The following is a 12567-nucleotide window of genomic DNA, read 5'->3' as shown; positions in this document are numbered from 1 at the left end:
GCTCGAGAGGCATGGTGGCAATATGCAGCCCAAGGGTCCCAGTATGGTCACTGGAGTGCTGGTGGCACAGAGGTCAGTGATAGTTCCCAAGGGTGGTGAGGCCATGAGGGTATGCTCGAGGACCCTGTTGTTACCAGCTACTGTAAAGGAGCCTGGGAGTACTGTCGTGCCAGCTCACCAAGTTTGCTATGCAAGCCCTGACCGAAGAGCAGGAGAGCATGTCAGGGCAGTGGGGAAGACTCCCATGGCGGTTGAAGACTCGCTGCAGAGGTTCCAGCACTGAGGAGATGAGACTGCAGTACATCCGATACATGGAGATCCCTAAAGTCTCAGAATACTGGTGGTACCAACTGACTTGATGCTGGGGGGAATGGAGATCTTGTCCATATCGGTCGCTCTCGTGCTGAATGAGGCATCGATGGTGGTACTGATGTAGTATTGCATACCGGCAGTTTCTTTTTAAAGGAGTGCTTACTCCTATCCTTATCCCTTGGTGCCGTTGACCCGATGCCCATGCCCATCGGGTACATGGACTTGTCAACAGTACATGCCACAGAGGACTTTCATGAGTCATGGGTACTGGTCTGAGAAGGTCTTGGTGCCGAGAGTACCAAGGATACAGAGCACCCTGAAAAGTGTTTGTGGCTATCTCGGGGCTCAATGTAGGGACTTCCCGCTCTCTTTTTCAAGGATAAGTAAGAGGGGTCAGTGGGGCTTATTTCTTCAACCCATAGCTTTTAGATATTGAGGGCTATGTGGAAGACTCACGTCTGCCAGGTGACTCGTGGTGTGGGTCTGGAGAGCTGCCTCCATGAAAATAATCTTCTGTCTGAGCTCTCTGTCTTTATGAGACCAGGGTCTACAAGCTGGCAGAGATCACACTTTTGTTGAATGTGGCCTTCCCCAAGGCAGCAAATGCACAGGCAGTGCTTGTCTGGGACAGGGATAGCCTCTTTGCAAGAGAGGAACTTCTTGAAGCCCGATGAACCAGACATACCCCATTGGGGGAAGGGTCCCCAACGAGGGGGGAAAAAGTGGGGAAAAAAATACCGTATATACTCATTCATAAGCCGAATATTTTTGGTATAAAAAAATGGACGCATCAAAGAGCGGGGGTCGGCTTACAAATGGGTCTACACCAAAATTTGATGATTTTAAACTCAATGAACTCATTGAGTTGAATATCTAATACATTTTCGTTTTGTTTACCTGGAGCGTCTGCAGGCATGGAGCCCCTCAGTTCCCTCTGCCTGCGGTTTGCCGTTCCCAGCCAATGGGAACTGCGGGAAGTAGCGCCACTTCCCGCAGCTCCCATTGGCTGGGAACGGCAAACCACGGCCACTGGGAGCTGAGGGGCTCCATGCCTGCGAACGCTCCAGGTAAACAAAACGTCCCGACTCGCCAGCGGCTTACCCTGATGGGGCTGGAAGCCAAAGTCTGCCAACCCCTGAAATATAGGGTCGGCTTATGAAAGGGTCATACAGTTTTTACCATTTTTACTTAGCCATCTTGGGGGGTCGACTTATAAACGAACTGGCTTATGATTGCGTATATACGGTAGTCTTTTTTTATTTTATTTTTTAAATTTTCAGGGGAAAAAGATAAGAAAAAGGGAAAAGGCTACAACTACAACTCAGAACTAGGGGGCTAACTACAGAGATGCAAATCAAAAGTAATGCTCCCAATAGACTGCGAATAGCTCCGTCTCTAGCCAGGGCGGTTGAGAAGGAACTGAGGGGGGTTAGCCAGTGCACACTCACTAGCTTTGTGACAGGGCATGAAGGGAGACAGCACATGTGCGGGCCTAACAGACACTGCTACCGAAGTTCTCCAGTCAGCAACACAGAGACGCAAGCTCAACACTACTTGAAGAAGAATCATCTGTTGCACTCATGTTTATTCATACAATGAACGTGGGTGATCTTATTTTGATATTTCTTTAAGAACTGCACATTTTTCTTATCACAGAAGTTTATCGGGTTCTTCCTGATATTTCTGGCTGGTTAGAAGGGAGAGATGTTCTAGATTTGCTATAAATAACTATGCAGTAGGCTGGCTGTGAACTACTTATCCTTTTGGACAGAAGTGTTACACAATTGGAAAAATATCCTGTACTCAAACAGTCACTGTTAGTAGATTTTAAATGAAGAGCTTCACACTAAACAAGCCAAACAACAACATAAATTAATGCATCTATATGATTCTAGAAACTTAAAGTTAAAAAAGACAATTCTTAGAGAAAATCTTAATATGTAACCCAATTGGGGGGACGGGGATGAAAGAAGTTAGAAGAGCTGCTTAAAAATATTCTGCTCAAAGATTTATTTAATTGCAGCATTAGCCACCAGTGCAAAATAATTTCTTTTAAAAAAAACCTTAATTTAACACCCCTTCAGGTAAACAGCACTCAGAGTTCACCATTAAATACAGCATTGGATAACATATAGGTCATGATAGCTTTCTAACTACTATAGCACCAGCTTCCAGCTGCAGTGCATCTGCTTGCGTGACTTCTTCTAGCAAACAATAACAGACTGTCACGTACTTACTAGGTAATTAATAGTTGTACTTTCCTCCCCACGGCCCATATACTTGAAGAAGCGATGATCTGCCACCACTAATATCTTGCATGTGTTCTTGGAATGGTCTGCAATGGCTCTTTTCTCCCGAAGGATGTTCACTGATTTGAATGTTTAAGTGAAATCAAATACATGAGAGACACACATTCCTTGACAATTTATAACATCTTTAGTTTCAATTTGATAATGTGATTAGGTTTTCGGGGTTTTTTTTTTTGAGTAACCCCTCTGAAAGCATAAAAAGTCCTCCTAATACTCCTCCAACCTATTTGTTCTAGGAAAGTATTGGAGAACAGTGAAACTGTACAGTGAAAGAGCAAGTAAAACTAGCTTTATTTCTCCAGCCAGTCTACTAAGCCTTTCACATCACTTCCCCCTTAACCAAACCTCCCATCTACATCCCCTGTGTTCTACCAATCCCCCTTCTGACAGAGAAGGGCTAGATCCAACTCTACACAGAATTAATCATGGCTCAAAAGACTCTCTAGAGAAGAGCACTAGATGCCATACAGCCTCTCTTTGTACATCATAAAGAGACAAAAGCAAGGCACAATCCCATAAAACCATTTTCAGGTCACCTTTAAAGCAAAACGGGTTAACTATTAAGTCATTGTAAAGGTGAGGGACTTGTATTGGTCAGTTCTGTGCTTTGGAGGAGCACAATGTCCTTTCTGAGCATCCTCCTTCCCCCAAATTGGTAAAGACCTTTGGTGGTGTGTTTGCCCTCCCCTGCCACGACGAGTTTTAAAAGTTATAAAGTGATAAGAGACAGCAAAGTAGACAGTTTTCCAGACATGAAAGCCTCACGGCCAGATACTAGTCTTACATTACTACGTAGCTATATGAATAGGTTTCAAACATTTCATTCTAAATAGCAGGATGCTCACCTTCATCTAAATGGCTGCCCCCTAGACCTTCGGGCAGTAATTCTTCCTCCTCATGTTTTAAATAGCCACATACTTTGGGGGACTGTAACCGTGAGAAATCCTTAATATCTTCAGATTTGTAGACCAAGAGTCTTTCGTCTTGAGTATTATCTATATACCTCCAAAGTGGCTAAAAGTAATACAAGAAATGCAAGTGATTTAGGTATAGTGTGCAGGCAAGGGCTTCTAGGATTATACATATTAAATAAATATGGCCAAAAAGTCCCACTAAAAATAGCCACAGCTGTGTACATAGAACTTAGGGCCACATCCCACCTACTTTACTCTCACAAATAGTTCTACTGATTTCAGGAGGACTATTTGCATGAACAGAACAAGCGGGATTCAACCCCTTATATTGAGAAATGGTCAACAGATAAAATAGACAGACATCAAGAATTCTTAGACCTCCTTAACTGCTCCATGGGCAAAGCAGCAGCAGCCATCTACATCTTCATCAAAAGGAGGGGGACTACGCAGCTACTTTTGAAGCCTTAAAACAGCACTTTCAAAAAAGTTTATTTGGAAGAAAAGAAAGCTGAGAGGTCTCTTCCCCCATGATGGTCCTAAGAAGTGCAGGGTTGGGTACAGGTAGGAAATTTACTACTTAGAACCCTGCCTCATTCAGTACAAGCCATAACAGATAATATGGAATACATCAGTTTATATTTGCATATTTCATGACTCCGCAGGTACTTCATGTGCAAGTTCAGCCCCCCTTCCCAGTAGCACACTGGGAGATAGTTATTAAAACCCCTTTTAGTAACAATACATTACTGAGCCTGCATAAAGTATAGTTTTTTAAACCCTCATAATTCAGCCAAATTAATCCCAAATTTTCACAGGACATATTGAGGAAAAAAGAAAAATGTGTTAAAAAATCAGTAATCTAATTTGGGACCACAAACACTAAAATGTCTTAATCGTAATCACATGGTGTCACTGCAGGGCAATGTTAAGGTTGTTTGGCTGCCCTAACTGTGCACTTCTCTACCTTAACATGATAGGATTTCTTTCAAGTTTAACTTTAACAGTGAATTCATGGGTTTATAAACTCTTGGTTTTGAGATAACGGCAATATCCTTAGAATGTGTTTTACCCCAATTTACTAATATGTATGGTCAGCCTCCACTCTTAACATAGTTTTTGTCTGGAAATATACCGCATAGAAACAATTCTTTATGGTAGTATTTAATAGTCTATTTGTGAGATATTTATAGATATTCCCAGCTTTCTGTCAGACGCTCAAAACAGTACAAGAATGATAAACAACAAGAATGAAATACTAGATTTTCAAACTAACCCTGGAGAAAAAAAAAAAGTTTAAGAAGTGCCAAATCCAAAATGTAAAAAGCTCCCCAAGTTCCTTCTTATGTAGAAGACAGGCACAGTATCTTACTCTAGAAGACATTGGTATGTCGCTAATGTTACAAATGTTACCCATCTTACTTTTTAAAAGCTTTTTCTTGTTTGTTTGTCAGATATAAACCTTTACCATGGAAGTGAAAAGCCTCAGAGCTTTAGCAAATGTTCTTTTACATTTAGATGCAGAAATAACTTATCAAGGCTCATCTCTAAGAATCTGACAAACTTTTATTGTAAGGTGTAACTGGAATGACACCGGAAATATATATAGATGCAGAGAAGTCTATATAAGGAATAAGTTTATATTAAAAGAATGAAATTAAAATTTAGTATTCTGAAGTAAATTTAGTCAGTCCATATTACATAGATGACGGGTTACATTGCTGTTCTTCAACCACTTTTCCTTGGTTGACACAAATGTCATTTTAACTGACATATCTTAAGAGGGCACTAGGAGCATAAAGAGTATAAAAAGAATGTACTTAATTTTGACACCTCCTACTTCTGCATTAGTGAACAAAGCAAACAGCATATTAGAAAACATTCATTGTTCAAAAATGCTTCCCCAATACAAAAAACAAAACTTTAAAGTAGGTACTCACTCTTCTGCATAAATTAATCCAAGATAGTAATTCCTAAGGTGGTTTTACCAGATGCCCTGGACCTCGTAGTTACTCCACACTTTTAAAGTGCTGGCATTACACACACTGAGCAAACAGTGAGCTAGAAGGAATTCATGCACATCAAAGGATTCCACTGAGGACAGGGTTTATTGATTATTGTGGAAGTAAACGAACTCCATTCTCAGGTTGGAAGCAACAAAATCAGAGACAGCTTTATTCGAGCAATTGCAAGGGAAGAATACAGCTGGCAGAGAACATCTCTGCCTCAGTTTCTTCAAAGTACAAGCAATATCGCACAAGCATTTATACATTTTAGTGGCATGCATTAACTAAAAACATCTGCAATTTGTTTATGTTATGTCCTGCCCATTCCTGTATTTTCTCACTTCTGTTCTCAAAACATCGCTATCTCAAGGCTGGGTCACGCTGACTATTCTGCTATTTCCCACTAGCTTCTGACGTGAGCCCTGCTTCTACAGGTCTCACGATATTAGGCTAAGACTTAGCTCAACAGTTGTTCTGTCTCCGACACTTAAATGGCTGCACTTAAACCCTCTCTTTCTTTCCCTACTTCCAAACTATGTTCAAGTGGTTTGAAGTACAGTAGAACCTCAGAGTTACGAACTGACCAGTCAACCACACTCCTCATTTGGAACCGGAAGTACACAATCAGGCAGCAGCAGCAGTGACCAAAAAAAATAAAATAAAATATAATGCAAATACGGTATAATACTGTTAAATGTAAACTACTAAAAAAAAAAAAGGAAAGCAGCATTTTTCTTCATCATAGTTAAGTTTCAAAGCTGTATTAAGTCAGTGTTCAGTTGTAAAATTTTGAAAGAACCACCATAACTTTTTGTTCAGAGTTACGAACAACCTCCATTCCTACGGTGTTCATAACTCTGAGGTTCTACTGTAACGACAAGTTGTTTGTTACACCATCAGATTGCCAAGATGCCTGTATGGCCATATTTTCAGTATTCCTGTGGTGTAGTCTACACATTTAATGGCTCACAAATTTTAATAAGGAACATTCTGCTCTCCTAGAAACAATTTTTCTCACTGTATATGTATTTACATAAACATGCCGCTTTCAGTATGGAACAACAATCTGTTGCTTCTGCCAGTGCTTAGAACCATGCATGTTTTCGATACAACTGTGTGGAAAAGTAACACTTACAAAAATCAGTCCGACCCCATCCCTCCAAAAAATGTTTTTTCAGCTACAGACGTGTAGGGGGCTGGGGTGGCAACAGGGAAATAGTATTGTTTTTCATCAAAGATGTTCCTATTGTCTCACTCTTGTTTTCAACAGCAAAAACAGTACCTCTACATTGTATTCTTCGCCATCAGTGTTGATTCTTACAGTAAAGTCTTCATCAGCTATGTGCGCTATAACCTTGGAATTATGTTCACCTTTAAATGTAGAAAAGAAAAGGTAAGCTAACTGATGTGACAACTGACTGATCCATTTAGCAAATGGCATCTCCTCTTCTTAAATCAACACTGCTTTCTCTGTAAATACCAGAGAGTAGTTTTCACTCTAAAGCCAGACTATTTCCCTGTGCTATGCTATCAGGAATTCCAGGGAGACATGTTAAAACACAGTCTCCAATTCTGTAAAAGTTATATGCACTAGGATGCTATTTATTTTTTTGCAAAGGTGGTCCAGGGTGTCCCAGGGGATTAGTAATACGATATGGAGCCTTTTACCAACATAAACAATTATCAATCACCATATTCAGTGGAGGTGCCAACGTCTGGAGACTGGGCAACACTCTCACCCAGAAGAGGTGTCTATCCAGACCTGATTTGAGGCATTTTATCCTGATAGCAAGGCTGCACTGCCACTAGCTGGGCTGCTCCTGTTTTGTAAAGAGGACTTCAGTTCCTAGTACGGTAAAATCCAGGATCTCAATGGGAATTAAAGTCAACACTCATTTTTAAAAGAGCAGACGCCACAGTGGCCATAGTGTGTATTTTTGTAAAATACATCTTGATGATTTTCAAAGCCAGATTGTAAACCCTTACTTATCTCAGTACATGCAGCACCAGCCTCACAAAATTGTCGAGAAAATTGACCAGCGCAGGAACAAAATCTACCATGTTGACCACGCTTGAGGAAAATGAAAAAGCAATGACACACGATTCACCATGGGCCAGCAGATTTTGACGATGTGCTACTCCCCAACAATGATGTGTAGTCTAGCCCATACTAACCAACTACATGTCCAGTGAAGAATTCTTGCCATTGTACAGGATACTCCTTTTCCTTGCCTTTACCATCCACTATTAGTGCTTGAAAGTTTTCAGAAAAGTGTTCAGCCGTTGACGTTAGGTATAATTTAAAGTGCCTGTAAAATAATTTACTTCCATTTAGTTTTAAGTGAACAACACAGAAGGAAACAGACATCAGCTTCTTGTTCTACTGAAACCTCTTTTATGTTAGACGAGGATAACTCTTCAATTAATAAGATACAAAAATATGTGTTATTTCTCAGAATTACTTACGACAGTACTTTTTAAGAGCCATTTATAACCTTTGTAAAGTAGTCAGAATGTTTATTAACATGAAAAAAACTTTTTCTTTCTTTTTTTTTAAAGTTAATCTTGCCAAAAGGTATTCAAACAAGGCTAATTTCTTCTGCATTGCTGGTCTTTGGCGAAAGCCAGACCAGAAGATTTAACAAAACAGGTCAATGGTAAGTAATAAGATATACCCCAATGATCTCATTTCCTGAAATATGTCCAGAAAACCTTGACAAAACTTGGCATCTGTAGCCCTTAATGGAAAATCTACAGCACATGGAGTTTTATCTTGTCTGCCACCGGTGTAACAGATTTTGGGGCACATATCAGCAATTATCCTTGGGATAGAACTGGCAGTATTTTGAAGTGTTTGTTACAATGGAAGTGGAAAAGGGACAAGGTATCAAGCAATATAAAATAGGAAAAGGGAGATTTTTATCTATTTATTCTATTATTTTGCTCTCATTCATGTTCTGTACCTCCTACCTCAGATGGAGGTAAAAAACATGCATACCAACTTATGTGATGCTTTATATCATGACAAGTAGTAGTTCTCTATTTCTGGAGGGGTTGGGGGAGGGGAAGGCACTTGGAAAGAGGTGAGATGAGACTGCCTGACTGAATATGACCAGTCTACACATTTTAGCAGGAGATGATTCTCGCTGCATTTCAAGTTCAGAATTTCAGTGTTTAGAAAGCTATGAGGGATTTTTCCTTGGATGGTCAAATTACTATCCCCAGTGCCCTTGTTCCTGGCCTCATGCCATCTCTCTTCTCCCCGCGCCCCTCCCATCTTTTGATCAAACTCCAGTCCCCACCAGAGCCCGGAATGTCTTCCCAACATTTCTGTAACAAACTGAGAAATGCTTTGTGGAATGGGGACGTCTACACAAAATGTGAGCAAGTGGACTAAGTCCCCATAAACACCAACTCTCAGGCAGCACAACACGGTAGCCACAGACCAAAATACACAAGGATACTTTCAAGAAATGTAAGGGAGGCAAGCCAGAATTTGAAGAAAGAGCAGGATCCGACCCAATTAATGAAAAACTAAGGTCAACAATAAAATGAAGGCAATCTCAATCACTGCTTCTTTAACAGAGAAATACAATATAGTTAGTCTTCCATTCTCTTTGTCTCTGTGAAGCAAATCACATAACCATGCATACCACTGACCCATAAGAATTAGCCAATCATGACAGCAAATGCAACAGGCATCTCTGTTTTGGCACTTATACAGTATTCATTTCAAAAGATTAAAAAAAAATCACATAGAATAGAAGAATAATATTAAACCAGTATTTGCCAGTGATGATTTCATTACCTACGCAAGGCTGAAAAACTTAAGAGTCTCTCTATATGCGTTTCTGGCTGGAGGTCCCTTTTCCTTAATGAGTGTTGCTGGATATTCGACAGAGAGAGGATGTCATAATCTGAGAGCACGGATTCAAGCCTCTCTGAAATAGATATGGAGACAGTTTATAAGAGTTTCAAGAGGAAAATACACATTAAAATTAAACAAATATTATAGCATCCAGCTGTAACATACATTACAGATGTTCCAAACTCTGCAATCCACTTTAATTTTATAATAATTATAGGGCATTCCTGTAAAGGTGGTTTTTATACAGTCAGTGAGATGTTACAGTATGTGACAGGCACAGATAAATTCTCAGTTAATGAAATGTATTCTAGTGGGAAACTTTTTAGCCCATAGCTAGCGTCACAGTTTTATTGTGACCCAAGCAATAATTTTTTAAATTGCTGTTGCGTTGCATATGCACTCTCCCATCCATTGGATCAGTTCAATAGCTTCTACTCTTCTCTGGAGTGGGCCAGAATAATTCATCAGGTCCCTGTGTCATCTAATACAGTGGTTATCAACCAGGGGTACATGTACCCCTGGCGGTACTCAAAAGTCTTCCAGAGGGTACTCATCTAGATCAGTGTTTCTCAACCTGGGAGCTGCAGCCCTCGGGGGGGGGGGGGGGGGGGAGGGTGTTTACAGGATGGGTTTAGGCAGGGTTGCAAGTGCACGGCCGGCATTAGGGGGTGGCAAGGCTTCGGCTTCAGACAAGCCTCACAAGTGAAAAAGACGCTCAAGTATCACACTGAAATGTAAGTAAAATATTTATATTCCAATTGATTTAATTTATAATTATATGGTAAAAATGATAAAGTAAGCAATTTTTCAGTAATAGTGGGTTGTGACACTTTTGTATTTGTATGTCTGATTTGTTAGCAAATAGTTTTTAAGCGAGGTGAAACTTGGGGTATGGAAGACAAATCAGACTCCTAAAAGGGGTACAGTACTCTGGAAAGGTTGAGAACCACTGATCTAATACATCCCAAACAGTCTTCTGTTCTCTTCCTCCTTTCGGTGGAGGGCAGAAAATTTTCTCAAATGAATGTGTTTTCTTCAGGCATTCCCTTTCCCCCCATAACTTTCTGCAATAGTTAGAGAATGGATGGCCCTGCACTGGGACTCCAGAAATTTGAGAGGAAATCCAAGCTCTGCCACAGACTTCCAGTGTAACCTTGGGCAAATCACTTAGGGCCCATTGGGAGTTAGGTGCTTTTGAAAAACCCATTAGGTTCTATCTGCATTTTCAGGTGCCTAGGTACCTTTAGAAATGTGGCTTTAGTCTCTCTGTACCTCTGCTCCCCATATGCAAAATGTAGAAAATACTTCCTTTGATTTCTCTAGTTATACGATAAGCTCTTCAAGTGGACAAATAACAGGGTACACAATAAAAGTATATAAAATAATGATCTAGAGAAGGGAGAATAGGAAATTCTGTTCTTCCTGTCTCATAGCACAGAACAAGGGGATGTTCACTGAAATTAAAAGATGGGAAATTCAAAACTGATAAAGGAAATAGTTTTTCACAGAACACGTGATTCAGTTGTGGAACTTACTGCCAAAGAATGTTGCTGAGATCAAGAAGTTAAGATTTCAAAAGTGATTGGATATTTATACAGAGATCAATAATATCCAGAGCTATAATTAATGATAATTTTGAAGGGATATTAAACCCCATGCTTCAGGGCTTATCCTAACCTCTAACAGAGATCAGGAGGAGACCCATCAGGGGCAGATTATCCGACATCTACTATCCTGGTGTTCTTACACCTTCCTCTGAAACACCTGGTGTTGGTACTTGTCAGAGACAGGCTAGATGGACCTTGGGTCTGAACCAGTGTGGCAGTTCCACATACCTCAATATGGATACATTCAATGCCTAGGCACAGTGGGACCCCTTCTCTTCCCCCACACCCAAGCTGGAGTCTCTAAGTGCTACTGTAATATTTATTTATTTTACAGTAGAACTCTGATAGCCACACTAATGGCCCAACCACAAAACCACAGTCTTAAGAAATTGCTTATCTAAAGATCCTAAGATTTCTAATTTTACAGGCCTGTTAGTTATATAGGCAACACTGCTAGCCAACTGATTTTTCCAGAGCTCTTAGGTAATCAGTTAAGACTGTCAGCTTGAAAAAAATGAATTAGGAGCAGCTTCAGGAATCACACTTGACCCTCAGTGTCTTCTCCCCCGCCCTCCATCAACGTATGTCCCTGGGCCGCAGATGCAGAGCAACAACTACAGTGTAGCATTGTAACTGGAAAGAAGGGGGGACACTCAGATTTAATTGTCAAGGAAGGTGAACCAATCTCTGTGTGTATTGGGTCGGAGGGAGCTTCAGGAATCTAATATGGGGGAAATTAGGGCAGGGACCACTCCCTCCTTCTGGCACTGCACAAGAAACCCTGGCAGGGGCACAGACACCTCCACCCTCAAACTCAACTGAAATATGGAATGCCTGTGTTTTGTTGCATCATGAACAGACCAGTGATTCTCAAGCAATTCCATACTTAGACCCCCGACACCATCCCACGTTCCCATTTAGCAATATGAGAAAGGCCATGTGGTTGCATCTTCCTAACAACTGTTTGCCATTCGCAGATTTAAAGAACCCACAACAGCTTATAATGGTTTTCAAGTAGAAAAACCTGTTAAGGATGTTTTCTCACCTGTGCAAAACTGGTTTAGGTGATTCACATGGCCATAGTTAACTTATTTCCAAATGCAAAACTGGTTTGATTCGCAGAATGAGAAAAAAAATCCTTAAAGTCAAATTTCATACTTCAAAACCATTTTAATCGGTTGCTTAGGGTGCAGTAAGCAATAAAACATAGGTGTTCCACAATTCAGTCATTTGTCACACATCTAGATGGCTCCTGTCACACACTGAACTCACTGAAGGCTGAGAGGTATGGGATTCTGCCTTCCTTTTGACACTCGTTGCCCTATGTCAGCTTCTCATATGCAGCAGTTTGGGGAAAATTAAAAACTAGCAGAGGGAGCAATTAGATCACCCAATGAGTCTTTTCCATCTCTAGATTCTGTGCAGTAAATCTCAGCCTCTTTCAATGATCTCAGCTAAGGAGAATAGTCTCTTTTGTTAGGCAAATGGCTTCAAGAGGCCAGCCCCCATCTTCTCTGGTAGCATCTCTGGAGTTACCTTATTGACACACAAGGA

The 12567-nt window shown here is 40.6% G+C and overlaps 1 protein-coding gene across 1 annotated transcript in view; it reads right to left on the bottom strand.

The window, feature by feature from the left end:
- ADAM17 (ADAM metallopeptidase domain 17) overlaps positions 1–12567 on the bottom strand; it is a 63334-nt gene that overhangs the window by 29537 nt on the left and 21230 nt on the right. Inside the window, exons 2-6 of the mRNA XM_074947674.1 lie at positions 9347–9479; positions 7714–7847; positions 6821–6909; positions 3467–3635; positions 2550–2680 (exon numbers count right to left, since the gene is read on the bottom strand). Of these exons, the coding sequence (XP_074803775.1) occupies positions 2550–2680; positions 3467–3635; positions 6821–6909; positions 7714–7847; positions 9347–9479 (656 nt within the window). The remainder of the gene's footprint in view (positions 1–2549; positions 2681–3466; positions 3636–6820; positions 6910–7713; positions 7848–9346; positions 9480–12567) is intronic.

This window comes from Natator depressus, chromosome 3, assembly GCF_965152275.1.
Source record: "Natator depressus isolate rNatDep1 chromosome 3, rNatDep2.hap1, whole genome shotgun sequence".
Lineage (NCBI taxonomy): Eukaryota > Metazoa > Chordata > Testudines > Cheloniidae > Natator > Natator depressus.
Note: the sequence above shows the minus strand (reverse complement) of the source record. Positions and strands in the feature narration are given on the sequence as shown.